Source organism: Microcaecilia unicolor, chromosome 4 (assembly GCF_901765095.1).
Source record: "Microcaecilia unicolor chromosome 4, aMicUni1.1, whole genome shotgun sequence".
Classification (NCBI taxonomy): domain Eukaryota; kingdom Metazoa; phylum Chordata; class Amphibia; order Gymnophiona; family Siphonopidae; genus Microcaecilia; species Microcaecilia unicolor.
The window spans coordinates 7,814,050-7,831,272 of NC_044034.1; the positions used below are offsets into that span (position 1 = coordinate 7,814,050).

General features: G+C 49.2%; 1 protein-coding gene across 1 annotated transcript; it reads left to right on the forward strand.

Moving 5' to 3' along the window:
* Positions 1-2,394: 2,394 nt before the first annotated feature.
* LOC115467816 (zinc finger protein 271-like) lies at positions 2,395-14,824 on the forward strand. The gene is made up of 2 exons (XM_030199302.1): positions 2,395-2,521; positions 12,445-14,824. Exons 1-2 carry the CDS (start codon positions 2,424-2,426, stop codon positions 13,871-13,873), a joined length of 1,527 nt encoding a protein of 508 aa, XP_030055162.1. The 5' UTR covers positions 2,395-2,423; the 3' UTR covers positions 13,874-14,824.
* The last annotated feature ends 2,399 nt before the right edge of the window (positions 14,825-17,223 follow it).

The window sequence follows — 17,223 nt, forward strand, 5'->3', positions numbered from 1 at the left end:
GAAATGAAAGATGGACGCCCATCTTGCTTCGATAATACGGGTTTCCCCGCCCCTACGCCGGGACGTCCTCAGGAAAACTTTGGCGCCCCTTTCGATTATGCCCCTCTAGGAGACACTCAAGGAAGTTAGATGGAAATACTTTTAAAACAAATAGGAGGAAAAATGTTTTCACGTAATGAATAGTTAAGCTCTGGAACTCTTTGCTGGAGGATGTAGTAACAGTGGCTATCCTGTCTGGGTTTAAAAAAGGTTTGGACAGTTCCTGGAGGAAAAGTCCATAACCTGTTATTGAGACAGACAAGGGGAAGCAACTGCTTGCCCTGGGATTGATAGTGTGGTGTGTTGCCACAATTTGGGTTTCTGCCAGGTACGTGTGACCTGGCTTGTCCACTGTTGGAAACAGGATGGACCATTGGTCTGACCCAGTATGGCTACTCTTATGTTCTTATGGTTTTTTGTGATGGGGAGAAGGGGGAGACAAGATCCAAGGGCCTGAAGGGTGGAAGGGAGAGGTTATGATGAGGATGGGGAGAGACCAGGAGCCTGAAGAGTGGACAAGAGGGGTTATGAAGGGGAGGAGGAATAGGAATGGACCAGAAGCTTGAGGTGCGATGACAGGAAAAGAGGGATAAGAAGGGAACATGAGCCTGAGGCGCAGAGGGAAGGGATGACAGTGGGGAGGAGGGGGGAGAGAACAACCAAGAGATGAGTGGATGGGAAGGGTGATGATGGGAAGAAGAGGGAAAGGGAATAACAGAACGCTAAAGGATGGAGGTGAGGGGTGATGAAGAGGAGAGGGAAGGTCCAGGAGTCTGAAGGGTGGAAGGGAGAAATGATGGTGGAGACGAAAGGGAGGTAAAGACCAAGAACCTGAAGGGTGGAGGGGAGGCGTGATGGTGGGAAGGAGAGGGAGGACTAAGAGCTTGAGTGGCAGAGGGGAGGGGTGATGTGGTAACGGGGGAGGGGTTGATTCAGAAGCCTAAGTGGTGGAGCAGAGGGGGAATGGTGGGGAGGAGGGGGACGGAAGGACCATAAGTCTGTGATAGAGGAGAGGCATGATGGTGAGGAGGAGGGAGGGCCAGAGGCCTCAGTTGTGGAGCAGAGGGAGGTGGTGGGGAGGAAAGGGATGGGAGGTTCAGAAGCCCGAATGGTAGATGGGAGGTGGAGAGCATCGGGAGGGGAAGACCAGGAGCCTAGTAGACGGGCGGTGAAGAGGAGGGGAGGGGAAGACCAGGAGCCTGAGGGGTGGACAGGAGGGGTGATGGTGGGGATGAAGGGGAGAGGCCAGGAGCTTGAGGGGTGGAGTGAAGAGCTGATGGTGGGGCGAGGAGGACCAGAAGCTTGAGGGGTGGAGTGAAGAGCTGATGGTGGGGAGGATGACCATCAAGAGGTAGAGGGAAGGGGAGAACTTGAGGTCCTTACCTCTCTACCCTCATCTCCCCTTACGTTCCTACCCGTAACCTCCGCTCTCAAGACAAAACCCTCCTTTCAGTACCCTTCTCCACCACCGTCAACTCCAGGCTCCGCCCTTTCTGCCTCGCCTCACCCCATGCTTGGAACAAACTCCCTGAGCCCAAACGCCAGGCCCCCTCACTGCCCATCTTCAAATCAAAGCCCACCTCTTCAATGTCGCCTTCGGCACCTAACCACTACACCTCTACTCAGGAAATCTAGACTGCTCGAACTTGACATTTCGTCCTTTAGATTGTAAGCTCCTTTGAGCAGGGACCGTCCTTCTTTGTTAAGTTGTACAGCACTGTGTAACCCTAGTAGTAGCGCTCTAGAAATGTTAAGTAGTAGTAGTAAGTATAAGTAGTAGAGGGAAGGGGAGAACTTGAGGTCTGAGTGGGGTGAGGGGGAAGGGAGAACCAGGAGTCTCAGTGGTAAAGGGGAGGGGGTGATGATGGGAAGGAGGGGGAGGGGAGAACAAGGAGCCTGAGTGGTGAAGGGGAGAGGTGATGGTGGGGAGTTGGGGAGGAGCAGGAAACATAAGTGGGGGAGGGGAGGAGAGGACCAAGAGCCTGGTGGTGGGCAGGGTTGATGTTGGGGAGGGGAGAGAGGGGAAGGTCAAGAGCTTGAGAAGTAGAGGGAGGACAGAGGGTTTGTTGGGGAGGAGAAGGGGGAAGATAGGATCAGGAGTCTGTTTGGTGCAAGGGAGGGGTGCTGGTGGGATGGGAGGAGGGGAGGAATGGACCAAGAGGAGGAGGGAGGACCAGGAGTCTGAGTTGTGGAGGGGAGGGGAGGGGTGATGGTGATCAGAAGCCTGGGTGGTGGAGGGAAGGGTCAGGAGCTGCAGTGGTGGGGAAGAGAGCAGCAGGTGCAGATGATGCGGGGACTGTCCGGTGCCGGCGCTATTCTGCGGGATCTGCCCCCTCCCTGTTGCATGCTCTGGATGCAGATTGAGCCCCTGTGTCGGCTGCCTGATGGTTTCCTCCTGCAAACTTCCTGCGCTGCAAAGCACTGCTGGGAGGGAGCCCGGACTCACAACACAGCTGTCCGGCCGGCTGTCCGTCAGCCACAGGTAAGGAGGAGCATGCATCCGGATCGGTCAGCAGCGGGCGACAATCCCCACCCTGCCTTCCCTGCTGCCATCGCGCCCTTCAGCTGCTCAGCCTCTTATTCTGCTCTCTCTTCAGCTCTCTAAGCACTGTCTTTGCATTTACCCGCAGTCTCTTCTGTTATCCTCAGCTCCTATGTCTTTTCTGCCCCCCCAGTGCTTTCTGCATTTACCAGCAGTCTCTGTTGCTATCCATATACGCTCTCTGCATTTGTATGCAGTCTCTTCTGCTATCCCTGCGCTCTCTGCATTTACTTCAGTCTCTTCTGGTATCCATGCACTCTCTGCATTTACTTGCAGTCCCTTCTGGTATCCTCAGCTCCTGTGCATTTACCTGCAGTCTCTTCTGCTCCTATTGCTATCCCTGCGTTGTCTGTATTTATTTGCTGTCTCTTCTGGTATTTCTCTGTATTTACCTGCAGTCTGTTCTGGTATCCTCAGCTCCTGTGCATTTACCTGCAGTCTCTTCTGCTCTCCAAGCACTCTCTGCATTTATTTGCAGTCTCTACAGCTATCCCTGCGTTCTCTTCATTTACTTGCAGTCTCTTCTGGTATCCGCTCTCTGCATTTACCTGCAGTCTCTTCTGGTATCCTCAGTTCCTGTGCATTTACCTGCAGTCTCTTCTGCTCTCTAAGCACTCTTTGCATTTACCCGCAGTCTCTTCTGTTATCCTCAGCTCCTGTGTATTTACCTGCAGTCTTTTCTGCCCCCCAGTGCTTTCTGCATTTACCAGCAGTCTCTGTTGCTATCCCTGCGCTCTCTGCATTTACTTCAGTCTCTTCTGGTATCCATGCACTCTCTGTATTTACTTGCAGTCCCTTCTGGTATCCTCAGCTCCTGTGCTGTCTGCATTAACCTGAAGTCTGTTCTGCTATCACCAGCATTTTCTGTATTTACTTGCAGTCTCTACTGCTATCCCTGCGCTCTCTTCATTTACTTACAATCTCTTCTCTCCAAGTGCTCTCTGCATGTACCTGCAGTCTCTTCTGTGCTCTAAGCACTCTTTGCATTTACCTGCTGTCTCTTCTGGTATCCTCAGCTTCTGTGCATTTACCTGCAGTCTTTTCTGCTCTCTGCATTTACCTGCAGTCTCTATTGCTATCCATACACTCTCTGCATTCTTATGCAGTCACTTCTGGTATCTAAGCGCTCTTTGCACTTACTTGCAGTCTCTTCTCTCCAAGCACTCTCTGCATTTACCTGCAGTCTCTTCTGCTCTCTAAGCACTCTCTGCATTTACCTGCGGTCTCTACTGCTATCCCTGCACTCTCTGCATTTACTTGCAGTTTCTTCTGCTCTCCAAGTGTCCTGCATTCACCTGTGGTCTCTATTGCTATCCCTGTGTTGTCTGTATTTATTTGCTGTCTCTTCTGGTATTTCTCTGTATTTACCTGCAGTCTGTTCTGGTATCCTCAGCTCCTGTGCATTTACCTGCAGTCTCTTCTGCTCTCCAAGCACTCTCTGCGTTTATTTGCAGTCTCTACAGCTATCCCTGCGGTCTCTTCATTTACTTACAATCTCTTCTCTCCAAGCGCTCTCTACATTTATCTGCAGTCTTTACTGTATCCCTGCACTCTCTGCATTTACTTGCAGTCTCTTCTGGTATCCGCTCTCTGCATTTACCTGCAGTCTCTTCTGGTATCCTCAGTTCCTGTGCATTTACCTGCAGTCTCTACTGCTCCTACTGCTATCCCTGCGTTGTCTGTATTTATTTGCTGTCTCTTCTGGTATTTCTCTGTATTTACCTGCAGTCTGTTCTGGTATCCTCAGCTCCTGTGCATTTACCTGCAGTCTCTTCTGCTCTCCAAGCACTCTCTGCGTTTATTTGCAGTCTCTACAGCTATCCCTGCGGTCTCTTCATTTACTTACAATCTCTTCTCTCCAAGCGCTCTCTACATTTATCTGCAGTCTTTACTGTATCCCTGCACTCTCTGCATTTACCTGCAGTCTCTTCTGGTATCCTCAGCTCCTGTGCATTTACCTGCAGTCTCTTCTGGTATCCTCAGTTCCTGTGCATTTACCTGCAGTCTCTTCTGCTCCTACTGCTATCCCTGCGTTGTCTGTATTTATTTGCTGTCTCTTCTGGTATTTCTCTGTATTTACCTGCAGTCTGTTCTGGTATCCTCAGCTCCTGTGCATTTACCTGCAGTCTCTTCTGCTCTCCAAGCACTCTCTGCGTTTATTTGCAGTCTCTACAGCTATCCCTGCAGTCTCTTCATTTACTTACAATCTCTTCTCTCCAAGCGCTCTCTACATTTATCTGCAGTCTTTACTGTATCCCTGCACTCTCTGCATTTACCTGCAGTCTCTTCTGGTATCCTCAGTTCCTGTGCATTTACCTGCAGTCTCTTCTGCTATCCTTGTATTCTATGCATTTACCTGTACTGCTACTTCTGCGCTCTCTGCATTTACCTGCTGTCTCTTCTGGTATCCTCAGCTCCTGTGCATTTACCTGCAGTCTCTTCTGGTATCCTCAGTTCCTGTGCATTTACCTGCAGTCTCTTCTGCTCCTACTGCTATCCCTGCGTTGTCTGTATTTATTTGCTGTCTCTTCTGGTATTTCTCTGTATTTACCTGCAGTCTGTTCTGGTATCCTCAGCTCCTGTGCATTTACCTGCAGTCTCTTCTGCTCTCCAAGCACTCTCTGCGTTTATTTGCAGTCTCTACAGCTATCCCTGCAGTCTCTTCATTTACTTACAATCTCTTCTCTCCAAGCGCTCTCTACATTTATCTGCAGTCTTTACTGTATCCCTGCACTCTCTGCATTTACCTGCAGTCTCTTCTGGTATCCTCAGTTCCTGTGCATTTACCTGCAGTCTCTTCTGCTATCCTTGTATTCTATGCATTTACCTGTACTGCTACTTCTGCGCTCTCTGCATTTACCTGCTGTCTCTTCTGGTATCCTCAGCTCCTGTGCATTTACCTGCAGTCTCTTCTGCTCCTATTGCTATCCCTGCGTTGTCTGTATTTATTTGCTGTCTCTTCTGGTATTTCTCTGTATTTACCTGCAGTCTCTTCTGGTATCCTCAGCTCCTGTGCATTTACCTGCAGTCTCTTCTGCTCCTACTGCTATCCCTGTGTTGTCTGTATTTATTTGCTGTCTCTTCTGGTATTTCTCTGTATTTACCTGCAGTCTCTTCTGGTATCCTCAGCTCCTGTGCATTTACCTGCAGTCTCTTCTGCTCTCCAAGCACTCTCTGCATTTATTTGCAGTCTCTACAGCTATCCCTGCGTTCTCTTCATTTACTTCCAATCTCTTCTCTCCAAGCGCTCTCTACATTTATCTGCAGTCTTTACTGTATCCCTGCACTCTCTGCATTTACTTGCAGTCTCTTCTGGTATCCGCTCTCTGCATTTACCTGCAGTCTCTTCTGGTATCCTCAGTTCCTGTGCATTTACCTGCAGTCTCTTCTGCTCTCTAAGCACTCTTTGCATTTACCCGCAGTCTCTTCTGTTATCCTCAGCTCCTGTGTATTTACCTGCAGTCTTTTCTGCCCCCCAGTGCTTTCTGCATTTACCAGCAGTCTCTGTTGCTATCCCTGCGCTCTCTGCATTTACTTCAGTCTCTTCTGGTATCCATGCACTCTCTGTATTTACTTGCAGTCCCTTCTGGTATCCTCAGCTCCTGTGCTGTCTGCATTAACCTGAAGTCTGTTCTGCTATCACCAGCATTTTCTGTATTTACTTGCAGTCTCTACTGCTATCCCTGCGCTCTCTTCATTTACTTACAATCTCTTCTCTCCAAGTGCTCTCTGCATGTACCTGCAGTCTCTTCTGTGCTCTAAGCACTCTTTGCATTTACCTGCTGTCTCTTCTGGTATCCTCAGCTTCTGTGCATTTACCTGCAGTCTTTTCTGCTCTCTGCATTTACCTGCAGTCTCTATTGCTATCCATACACTCTCTGCATTTTTATGCAGTCACTTCTGGTATCTAAGCGCTCTTTGCACTTACTTGCAGTCTCTTCTTTCCAAGCACTCTCTGCATTTACCTGCAGTCTCTTCTGCTCTCTAAGCACTCTCTGCATTTACCTGCGGTCTCTACTGCTATCCCTGCACTCTCTGCATTTACTTGCAGTTTCTTCTGCTCTCCAAGTGTCCTGCATTCACCTGTGGTCTCTATTGCTATCCCTGCGTTGTCTGTATTTATTTGCTGTCTCTTCTGGTATTTCTCTGTATTTACCTGCAGTCTCTTCTGGTATCCTCAGCTCCTGTGCATTTACCTGCAGTCTCTTCTGCTCTCCAAGCACTCTCTGCGTTTATTTGCAGTCTCTACAGCTATCCCTGCGGTCTCTTCATTTACTTACAATCTCTTCTCTCCAAGCGCTCTCTACATTTATCTGCAGTCTTTACTGTATCCCTGCACTCTCTGCATTTACTTGCAGTCTTTTCTGGTATCCGCTCTCTGCATTTACCTGCAGTCTCTTCTGGTATCCTCAGTTCCTGTGCATTTACCTGCAGTCTCTTCTGCTCCTACTGCTATCCCTGCGTTGTCTGTATTTATTTGCTGTCTCTTCTGGTATTTCTCTGTATTTACCTGCAGTCTGTTCTGGTATCCTCAGCTCCTGTGCATTTACCTGCAGTCTCTTCTGCTCTCCAAGCACTCTCTGAGTTTATTTGCAGTCTCTACAGCTATCCCTGCGGTCTCGTCATTTACTTACAATCTCTTCTCTCCAAGCGCTCTCTACATTTATCTGCAGTCTTTACTGTATCCCTGCACTCTCTGCATTTACTTGCAGTCTCTTCTGGTATCCGCTCTCTGCATTTACCTGCAGTCTCTTCTGGTATCCTCAGTTCCTGTGCATTTACCTGCAGTCTCTTCTGCTCCTACTGCTATCCCTGCGTTGTCTGTATTTATTTGCTGTCTCTTCTGGTATTTCTCTGTATTTACCTGCAGTCTGTTCTGGTATCCTCAGCTCCTGTGCATTTACCTGCAGTCTCTTCTGCTCTCCAAGCACTCTCTGCGTTTATTTGCAGTCTCTACAGCTATCCCTGCGGTCTCTTCATTTACTTACAATCTCTTCTCTCCAAGCGCTCTTTACATTTATCTGCAGTCTTTACTGTATCCCTGCACTCTCTGCATTTACCTGCAGTCTCTTCTGGTATTCTCAGCTCCTGTGCATTTACCTGCAGTCTCTTCTGCTATCCTTGTATTCTATGCATTTACCTGTACTGCTACTTCTGCGCTCTCTGCATTTACCTGCTGTCTCTTCTGGTATCCTCAGCTCCTGTGCATTTACCTGCAGTCTCTTCTGCTCCTACTGCTATCCCTGCGTTGTCTGTATTTATTTGCTGTCTCTTCTGGTATTTCTCTGTATTTACCTGCAGTCTGTTCTGGTATCCTCAGCTCCTGTGCATTTACCTGCAGTCTCTTCTGCTCTCCAAGCACTCTCTGCATTTATTTGCAGTCTCTACAGCTATCCCTGCGTTCTCTTCATTTACTTCCAATCTCTTCTCTCCAAGCGCTCTCTACATTTATCTGCAGTCTTTACTGTATCCCTGCACTCTCTGCATTTACTTGCAGTCTCTTCTGGTATCCTCAGTTCCTGTGCATTTACCTGCAGTCTCTTCTGCTATCCTTGTATTCTATGCATTTACCTGTACTGCTACTTCTGCGCTCTCTGCATTTACCTGCTGTCTCTTCTGGTATGCTCAGCTCCTGTGCATTTACCTGCAGTCTCTTCTGCTCCTATTGCTATCCCTGCGTTGTCTGTATTTATTTGCTGTCTCTTCTGGTATTTCTCTGTATTTACCTGCAGTCTCTTCTGGTATCCTCAGCTCCTGTGCATTTACCTGCAGTCTCTTCTGCTCCTACTGCTATCCCTGCGTTGTCTGTATTTATTTGCTGTCTCTTCTGGTATTTCTCTGTATTTACCTGCAGTCTGTTCTGGTATCCTCAGCTCCTGTGCATTTACCTGCAGTCTCTTCTGCTCTCCAAGCACTCTCTGCATTTATTTGCAGTCTCTACAGCTATCCCTGCGTTCTCTTCATTTACTTCCAATCTCTTCTCTCCAAGCGCTCTCTACATTTATCTGCAGTCTTTACTGTATCCCTGCACTCTCTGCATTTACTTGCAGTCTCTTCTGGTATCCTCAGTTCCTGTGCATTTACCTGCAGTCTCTTCTGCTATCCTTGTATTCTATGCATTTACCTGTACTGCTACTTCTGCGCTCTCTGCATTTACCTGCTGTCTCTTCTGGTATGCTCAGCTCCTGTGCATTTACCTGCAGTCTCTTCTGCTCCTATTGCTATCCCTGCGTTGTCTGTATTTATTTGCTGTCTCTTCTGGTATTTCTCTGTATTTACCTGCAGTCTCTTCTGGTATCCTCAGCTCCTGTGCATTTACCTGCAGTCTCTTCTGCTCCTACTGCTATCCCTGTGTTGTCTGTATTTATTTGCTGTCTCTTCTGGTATTTCTCTGTATTTACCTGCAGTCTCTTCTGGTATCCTCAGCTCCTGTGCATTTACCTGCAGTCTCTTCTGCTCTCCAAGCACTCTCTGCATTTATTTGCAGTCTCTACAGCTATCCCTGCGTTCTCTTCATTTACTTCCAATCTCTTCTCTCCAAGCGCTCTCTACATTTATCTGCAGTCTTTACTGTATCCCTGCACTCTCTGCATTTACTTGCAGTCTCTTCTGGTATCCTCAGCTCCTGTGCATTTACCTGCAGTCTCTTCTGCTCTCCAAGCACTCTCTGCATTTATTTGCAGTCTCTACAGCTATCCCTGCGTTCTCTTCATTTACTTCCAATCTCTTCTCTCCAAGCGCTCTCTACATTTATCTGCAGTCTTTACTGTATCCCTGCACTCTCTGCATTTACTTGCAGTCTCTTCTGGTATCCTCAGTTCCTGTGCATTTACCTGCAGTCTCTTCTGGTATCCTTGTATTCTATGCATTTACCTGTACTGCTACTTCTGCGCTCTCTGCATTTACTTGCAGTCTCTTTTAGTATTCAAGCTTTCTTTGTATTTACTTGCAGTCTCTTCTTCTATCACCAGCACCAACGCTTGCTGAATTTACTTGCAGTCTCTAATAGTAGTAGTAGTAGTAGTACTACTATCCCTGCACTCTCTGCATTTACTTGCAGTCTCTTCTGCTGTCCTCAGCCCTTGGACTCCATGCTGTATGTTTAAATCTTTTTATTGTAATTAAAAAAAAATTGGTGGAACAAAAGAATATCAACTGAACAGTCAAAGAGAATGGGGGGGGGGGGGGGGGCTTGGTTTCTTATAGCCCCTCCCCCCCCCATACCATGCACGCACAGTCCTTCATAAATCTTGCACTCACTGCTTTAACCTACAGTCTCTTTGGTGTTTTCATTTTCTGCATTAACCTGCAGACTGAGAAAACCAGGACAGCTGGTTTGCCATTCCAAGATCTTTCTGGAAACCTGGTCTTTATTCTTAGTATTGTTATACACCCCCCCCCCCCCCCCTCTTCCTCCCAGATTCTGCCAACAATAAAAGTCAAATAATAGAACTTTACAAAAACAGGACAGAGGAGCTGAAAAACATAAGCAAGTAGGCCTCAGGTATCAGACGGCAGAAGGAGTTGAGACTAATGTTCAATTCTGGTCACCGCATCTCGAAAAGGATATAGTGGGAATTAGAAAAGGTGCAGAGAAGGGCGACAAAAATGATAAAGGGGATGGGACGACTTCCCTATGAGGAAACGCTAAAGTGGTTAGGGCTCTTCAGCTTGGAGAAAAGGCGGCTGAGGGGAGATATGATAGAGGTCTATAAAATAATGAGTGGAGTTGAACGGGTAGATGTGAAGCGTCTTTTCACGCTTTCCAAAAATACTAGGACTAGGGGGCATGCAATGAAGCTACAATGTAGTAAATTTAAAAGAATCGGAGAAAATGTTTCTTCACTCAATGTGTAATTAAACTCTGGAATTCGTTGCCAGAGAATGTGGTAAGGAGAAATTAGACCTTACCTGCTAATTTGCTTTCCTTTAATCCCTCTGGTAGGCGAGCACAACCCATCAGTCCAATCCTGGGCCGGTCCGGAGGGATGCTATGGAAAGGCGGTTAGCTTAGCGGAGTTTAAAAAAGGTTTGGACGGCTTCCTAAAGGAAAAGTCCATTGACCGTTATTAAATGGACTTGGGGAAAATCCACTATTTCTGGGATAAGCAGTATAAAATGTTTTGTACATTTTTGGGATCTTGCCGGGTATTTGTGACCTGGATTGGCCACTGTTGGAAACAGGATGCTGGGCTCGATGGACCTTTGGTCTTTCCCAGTATGGCAATACTTATGTACTTCTTCCCACAGTCTTTCCCCCAAATCAGGATATTACCAGTTCGATTTGAGGCTTTCATCTGCAAAATTCGTCCTTTCCAGTCTGAACACACCACTCGAACACTCGTCCACTCTCTCATTACCTCTCGCCTTGACTACTGCAACCTACTCCTTACTGGCCTCCCACTTAGCCATCTATCCCCCCTACAATCCATTCAGAACTCTGCTGCTCGTCTTATCTTCCACCAGGACCGATATGCCCATGTCACCCCTCTCCTCAAGTCACTTCACTATCTTCCGATCAGGTACCGCATACAGTTCAAGCTTCTCCTACTTACCTACAAATGCACTCGATCTGCAGCCCCTCATTACCTCGCGACCCTCATCTCCCCTTACATTCCTACCCGAAACCTCCGCTCACAGGACAAATCCCTCCTCTCAGTACCCTTCTCCACTACCGCCAACTCCAGGCTCTGCCCTTTCTGCCTCGCCTCATCCTATGCCTGGAATAAACTCCCTGAGCCCATACGCCAAGCCCCCTCCCTGCCCATCTTCAAATCCTTATTCAAAGCCCTCTTCAATGTCGCCTTCGGCACATAACTATTATACCTCCATTCAGGATATCTAGACTGCCCCTACTTGACATTTTGCTTTGAGCAGGGTATATCCTTCTTTATTATACTGTACAGCGCCGCGTAACCCCAGTAGCGCTCTAGAAATGTTAAGTAGTAGTAGTTTGCACGCAAGTGCTGGTCAGGACTTATGATACTGAAATAGACCCAGACAGAAGTATCCGAGGAAATTCACATCCTGAGCAGGGTCAGGACATAAAGTCTAGTGTGTGTTTGTGGGGGGGGGGGGGGGGAAGGGGACTTTTGGAATAAACCTGTCACTAACATCCCACAGCCTCTAATGACCTCTCATAGTGGTGTAGCCACAGGGGGGCCTGGGTGGGCTGGGGCCCATCCACTTAGGGCTCAGGCCCACCCAACAGCAGCACATATTTAGTGCTAGCTAGTGGGGATCCCAAGTTCGCCAGCTGAAGACCCTCCCCCTGATGGTGCTGAAAACACTGCTGCCCACTTCAGCAGTGTAAGCGTCCTAAGTTGCTGATATTGGCCTCATCACATGGGGGGGGGGGGGGGGGAGGGGGGGGGAGAACACTTGCTTGGTGCCCACCCACTTCTTGACTAGGCCCACCCAAAATCTGCTGTCTGGCTACGCCCCTACTAAAGCAATGGGGATTTTGGCGGAAGATTCATGCAATGCTTCTGCTCTTCAAACTTGTCTCACATATTTCCATTCTCTGCCACCAGCCACATTTAATGGCTTCCTGTGTCTTTGGAGAGTTATTTTACCTTGGAATAGACAGACAGGCAGACATGGGCTCCTTTGTACAACTAGAAAACCCTGAAAGCTGCCCTGCTGCGGGATTGCTCACATTTCCTGATGGAGCTCTGCAGGGGATTAATGGCAAAGTAGCTGAAGGCCACAGAGCAGAGGAGTCCCAGATAAGAACCAGCCAGGAAGAAGAAGCCGAAGAAGCAGCTGGATTCTTAGATTGTCTTGTCCGTTTCTCTTTGGGATTAAGAGTTTTCTTTCTGTTAGGGTTGCACAAGTGACGTCTGCATTTTTTCTTCCCACAGACCAGCGAGTGACGGAATGACAGATACTGACCTTGGGCAGCTTCCCATCAGACAGGAGCCACATGAAGGTTTCTTAGAGGACGTGGCTTACCCGGGTTGCAACGGTGCAGAAGGCACTGAGGACGCGTTCTCTGACAACCCGGAAGACTTCATCCAACGGATCACTGTGGATGATGAGAACTGTGTCCAGTATGCGGCTACCTGCAGGAAGCTGGTAATGTGCCAGGAGTGTGGTAAGAACTTCAGCCACCAGTCTGTGCTGAACCGGCACCTGAAGATTCACACTGGCCAGCGTCCTTTCACCTGCAGCGAGTGTGAGAAGACTTTCACCCGCAGCGCCGACCTGATCCGCCACCAACGCAGCCACTCGGGAGAACGGCCCTTCAGCTGCGGCCAGTGTGAGAAGAGCTTCAGCCGCAGCACGGCACTGACCGTCCACACGCGCATTCACACAGGCGAGCGCCCCTTCCCCTGCGATCAGTGCGGCAAGAGCTTCACCTCGCACTCCGCCCTGATGCGTCACCTGCGCATCCACGTCACTGATCAGCTCTTCATCTGCAACGAGTGCGGGAAAAGCTTCAGTCAAAACGCCTACCTGGCGGAGCACCAGAGGGTGCACAGCGGCCAGCGCCCCTTCACCTGTGACAACTGCCAAAACACTTACATCCGCCGCTCCGATCTCATCAAGCACCAACGCAGCCACACGGGCGAGCGGCCCTTTGCGTGTGCGGAATGCGCCAAGGGCTTCCTGCGCAGCGCAGACCTGCTCCGCCACCAGATCACGCACACGGAGGAGCGGCCCTACGCCTGTAACCAATGCGAAAAGAGCTTCAAGTGGAAACTGTCCCTTCACAAACACCAGCGTGTCCACAATGGTGCCGGGGGTTACCCCTATGCCGAACGCAAGAGGAAGTCTCGCCGCCAGACTTCTGCAGGAGACCTCCCGTGCCCCCAGAGTGTGGAGGACCCTTACATCTGCACCGAATGTGGCGAGGGTTTCACGTGCAGCTCGGCACTGGTTATTCACAAACGTTGCCACTCCAGCGACAGGCCCTTCGCTTGCGGCCAGTGTGAGAAGCGCTATGGCCAGCGTTCGGAGCTGGCTAAGCATGAGAGGGTCCACACGGGGGAGCGACCCTTTGCCTGCCAGGACTGCACCAAGACCTTTGTATCCGGCTCGGACCTGATCCGCCACCAGAGAATCCACACCGGGGAGCGGCCCTACAGCTGCAGCCATTGTCAGAAAAGGTTCAAGTGGAGCTCGGCCCTGTCGGTCCACTTGCAGATTCACGTGGGGAGCAGCCCTTCCCGTGTACACAGTGTGGCAGAAGGTTTTGCCAGAAATGTTACTGACGGCACTGCTGAAAATGCACAACCTCCCCTGAGCCCACCTTTACAGCTGGACTGCCCTCTCCCCCATACCCTGTGAAACTGAGACCCCCAGGCAGTGCCGGTGTGACTCTGAGCCTCGGCCTGTGCACTAACCAAGAGCTGTCCCTAGCGGAGGGAAACCTGTCATGCAGATGAAGTTGTCCTTAGAGAAATTCTTACACTATACGAAACAGTAGTTGTTCTGGTTCCAGGTAAGACTGGATTCTCTATAGCTCTGATCCCTATAACTGGACCTGTGTCGTAATTATGCGGAGAAGAGGATGGACCAGAGGCGAAGGGGCCCTCTGTAGTCTGGAATCTCCAATTCATCCTCCCCTTTGGATAATTCTCCTTTGATAGGTTTTAGAGCTACAGAGAAACCAGTTGTACCAGGATAATTCCTGTAAAAGTTGTTACGGCTTGTAACGAATCCAGAGGAGCAAAAAAATGATTCCGACTAGGTCCTCAGGTGCTGTGCATGGATTTCTCTGTGAAGTCTCCTGTACAGCATCGGACATTGACTGAAGCAAACTACTGAATTTCACAATCCCGTTTTATAACAGACCAAAATTGTTTGCTGGCTTATGTCAACGTGTTATGCCGGATTCCCATCTCCCAGCAAAAAATTGGAATTCTGTGTTGGCTCCAGCAGGCGGTTGGGGGCTGGGGATTTGGCATAGATTCCCACTTCCTGGCTGTAAGTAACAGCCCAGAAGAGAAAGGCAAGGATTAAGAGATGAGTCACAAGATGGAGGGGAGGAAGCCCGTGCCAGCCGTGCTTGTCATACCATCTGAAAACTGAAGATTTCACTTTACCCAACAACAGCAACAAACTTTCTGTAGCTTCTTCTTTCAAATAAAAGTTTCTCTCCTAAAATGCTGGTTTGACCCATGTGAAGAAGGGACCTCTAAGGGCTCCAGGGTAATTTTTTCTTGTCAGGAAAGGGGTAGGGCTGATTGGGAGCTGGAATGCTAAATTCTCCAATGACCCAAATGTGGTTACTGGTGAAAAATCAATGCAGGAGGCAAAAAGTAAGCCCTGCTGGGATTTGAGCCCAGAGAGGGAATCGGTTGCTGGAAGACAGAGGATATTATTTCATTTTGTGATGGATGGATCCTCTGATTTTGTTAAAACAAAACCAGAAACAAAATGAAACTCCAGGATCCAAAATTGTCTTGTACCCAAACTCATGTTTTTCCTCTGTGCCCCACCTGTGTCCCTCTACCGCTGGCAAGTGTTCACCTGACACCACTCGTCCAGCCGTGTTAACTTGAGTTTTTGCACCCTAGGAGACGCCTCCTTTACCAGAGGGTGATCAGGGTTCAGTTTCAGTAGCCTTTAAGCATGGTCTGAAGTGCACAGCTGTGGGGGTGTGAGAGAAAGTGTCTTACGTAGCCCCTCCTTTTGCTGATAAACCTCTGGCCTCCACTCGAGTTCCCCCGCTTCTCTCTTAGCTGTCACTGCTTCTGACCACAACCACCCCTACCACTCTCTCTCTCCCGTCCACTAGGCCCAAACCACGGGACCAGGAAACGTGTGACTTAAGCCCATGAAGCCTGAGACTGTCTGGTCAGACGGAGGTGATTGTAGAACAGGGGCCTGGTAGGAGACTTTTCTGTAAAGGAACGCAGGTGTCTAGTTTCCTTTACTAGTGTAACTGTGAAGTTAGGGTACGTGCACATGCCAGCTGCAGGGCCACAGTACGTTCTTGCATCTAAATGCTGGGTACGTGTGTAACTTGCGCCCCCTTGTGCACACCCACTGCGCAAATACACGCTTTTACAGAACAGCGCATAGGTGCAGGTATATCTGCACTTGTATGCCACTAATCTAAACAGATACAAGTATGATCCATATGTAAATATTACCACCTATTTAACTGAATTGCCCTTTATGGTGTCTTCATGTTCCCAAAAGCTTGTGTGTGGTTCATCTCCAGAAAAGACTTTTCTACCCTTGCAGTCACTGTCCCCCAAAGGAGAAGCACAAACATGGACATACTGAGATCTTTAAGTCTGTCCCCATACCCTTTATGACGGAAACCACTGACCGTTTGAGTAGCCGCCTTCTGGATGGACTCCATCCTGTTTATATCTTTTTGAAGGTGGGGGGTCTCCAGAATTATACACAATTATTCTAAACGAGGTCTCGCCAGAATCTTATACAGGGGCATCATCACCTTTTTCCTACTGGCTATTCCTCGCCCTGTGCAGCCAAGTGTCCCTCACCTTTTCTACTTGTTTGGTCACCTTAAGATCATCGCATACGATCACACCCAAGTCCTGCTCCTCTTTCATGCACAAAATTTCTTCACCCTCTAAACTGTACCGTTCCCTTGGGTTTTTTGCAGCCCAAATGCATGACCCTGCATTTTTTAGCACAAAATCTTAGCTTACAAATTTCAGATCCTTCCTCTAACTTTGCTAAGTCCTTACTCATGCTACAAGGAACGGCCCACCGGTGGAAGTTGTGGAGACAAAAACAGTATCTGAATTGAAGAGAGCTTGGAACAAATACAGAGGATCTCTTAAGGGAGTGCAGTGGCGTACCAAGGGGGGGGGGGGGGGGGGCGGTCCGCCCCGGGTGCACGCCGCTGGGGGGGTGCCGCGCGCCTGTCGGCTCTTTGTTTTCATGCTCCCTTTGCCCCCAGAGACAGCAGGCGTGTGGCACCCCCCCCTCTCCAGCGGCGTGCACCCGGGGAGGGGGTTCTTTCGCCGGGGGGGGGGCGCCGCACTGTTCCGGGGGGGCAGGGCGCATCGGCGATCCGCCCCGGGTGTCAGCCCCCCTAGGAACGCCACAGAGAGAGTGACGGAGAGTAGATGGCATGGATGGGCAGACTGGATAGGCCATATGGTCTTTATCTACCTACATTTTTCTGTGCTTCTTAACTATCACCAGGGAGTGATCATTGCAACAGATAAAGAAGCTGACCTGCTGCTTCTGAGTTCCTCACAGTTGCTGACCAGAGCTGGGATTAGAACCCAGGAAAACAAAGTAACCTCCTCAGGGTCACACAGAGAGTCAGTGACAGAGCTGGGAATGCAAATGAGACCCATGAAGATAAAGTGACTTCCCCAGGATGGAAGAGAGGCAGTGACAGAGTCAGAATCGAAACCCAGGGAGCTAAAGTGACTCAGGTTCTCACATGGAGGCTCCTTGTGACAGAGCTAGGATGAAAACTGAGAAACAGGAAGATAAAATGACTTATCCAGGTCAGTACAGAGAGTCAGTGACAAAGCTGGGATTAGAGTTTAGACCCAGAATGATAAAGTGATTTCGCCAGGGTCACACAGAGAGACTTGGTGACAGATCTGGGATGAGAACTGAGATGCAGAAGATAAAGTAACTTCCCCAGGGTGACACACTGACAGAGCTGGGATTAGAACTGACAACAACATGAAGTGACT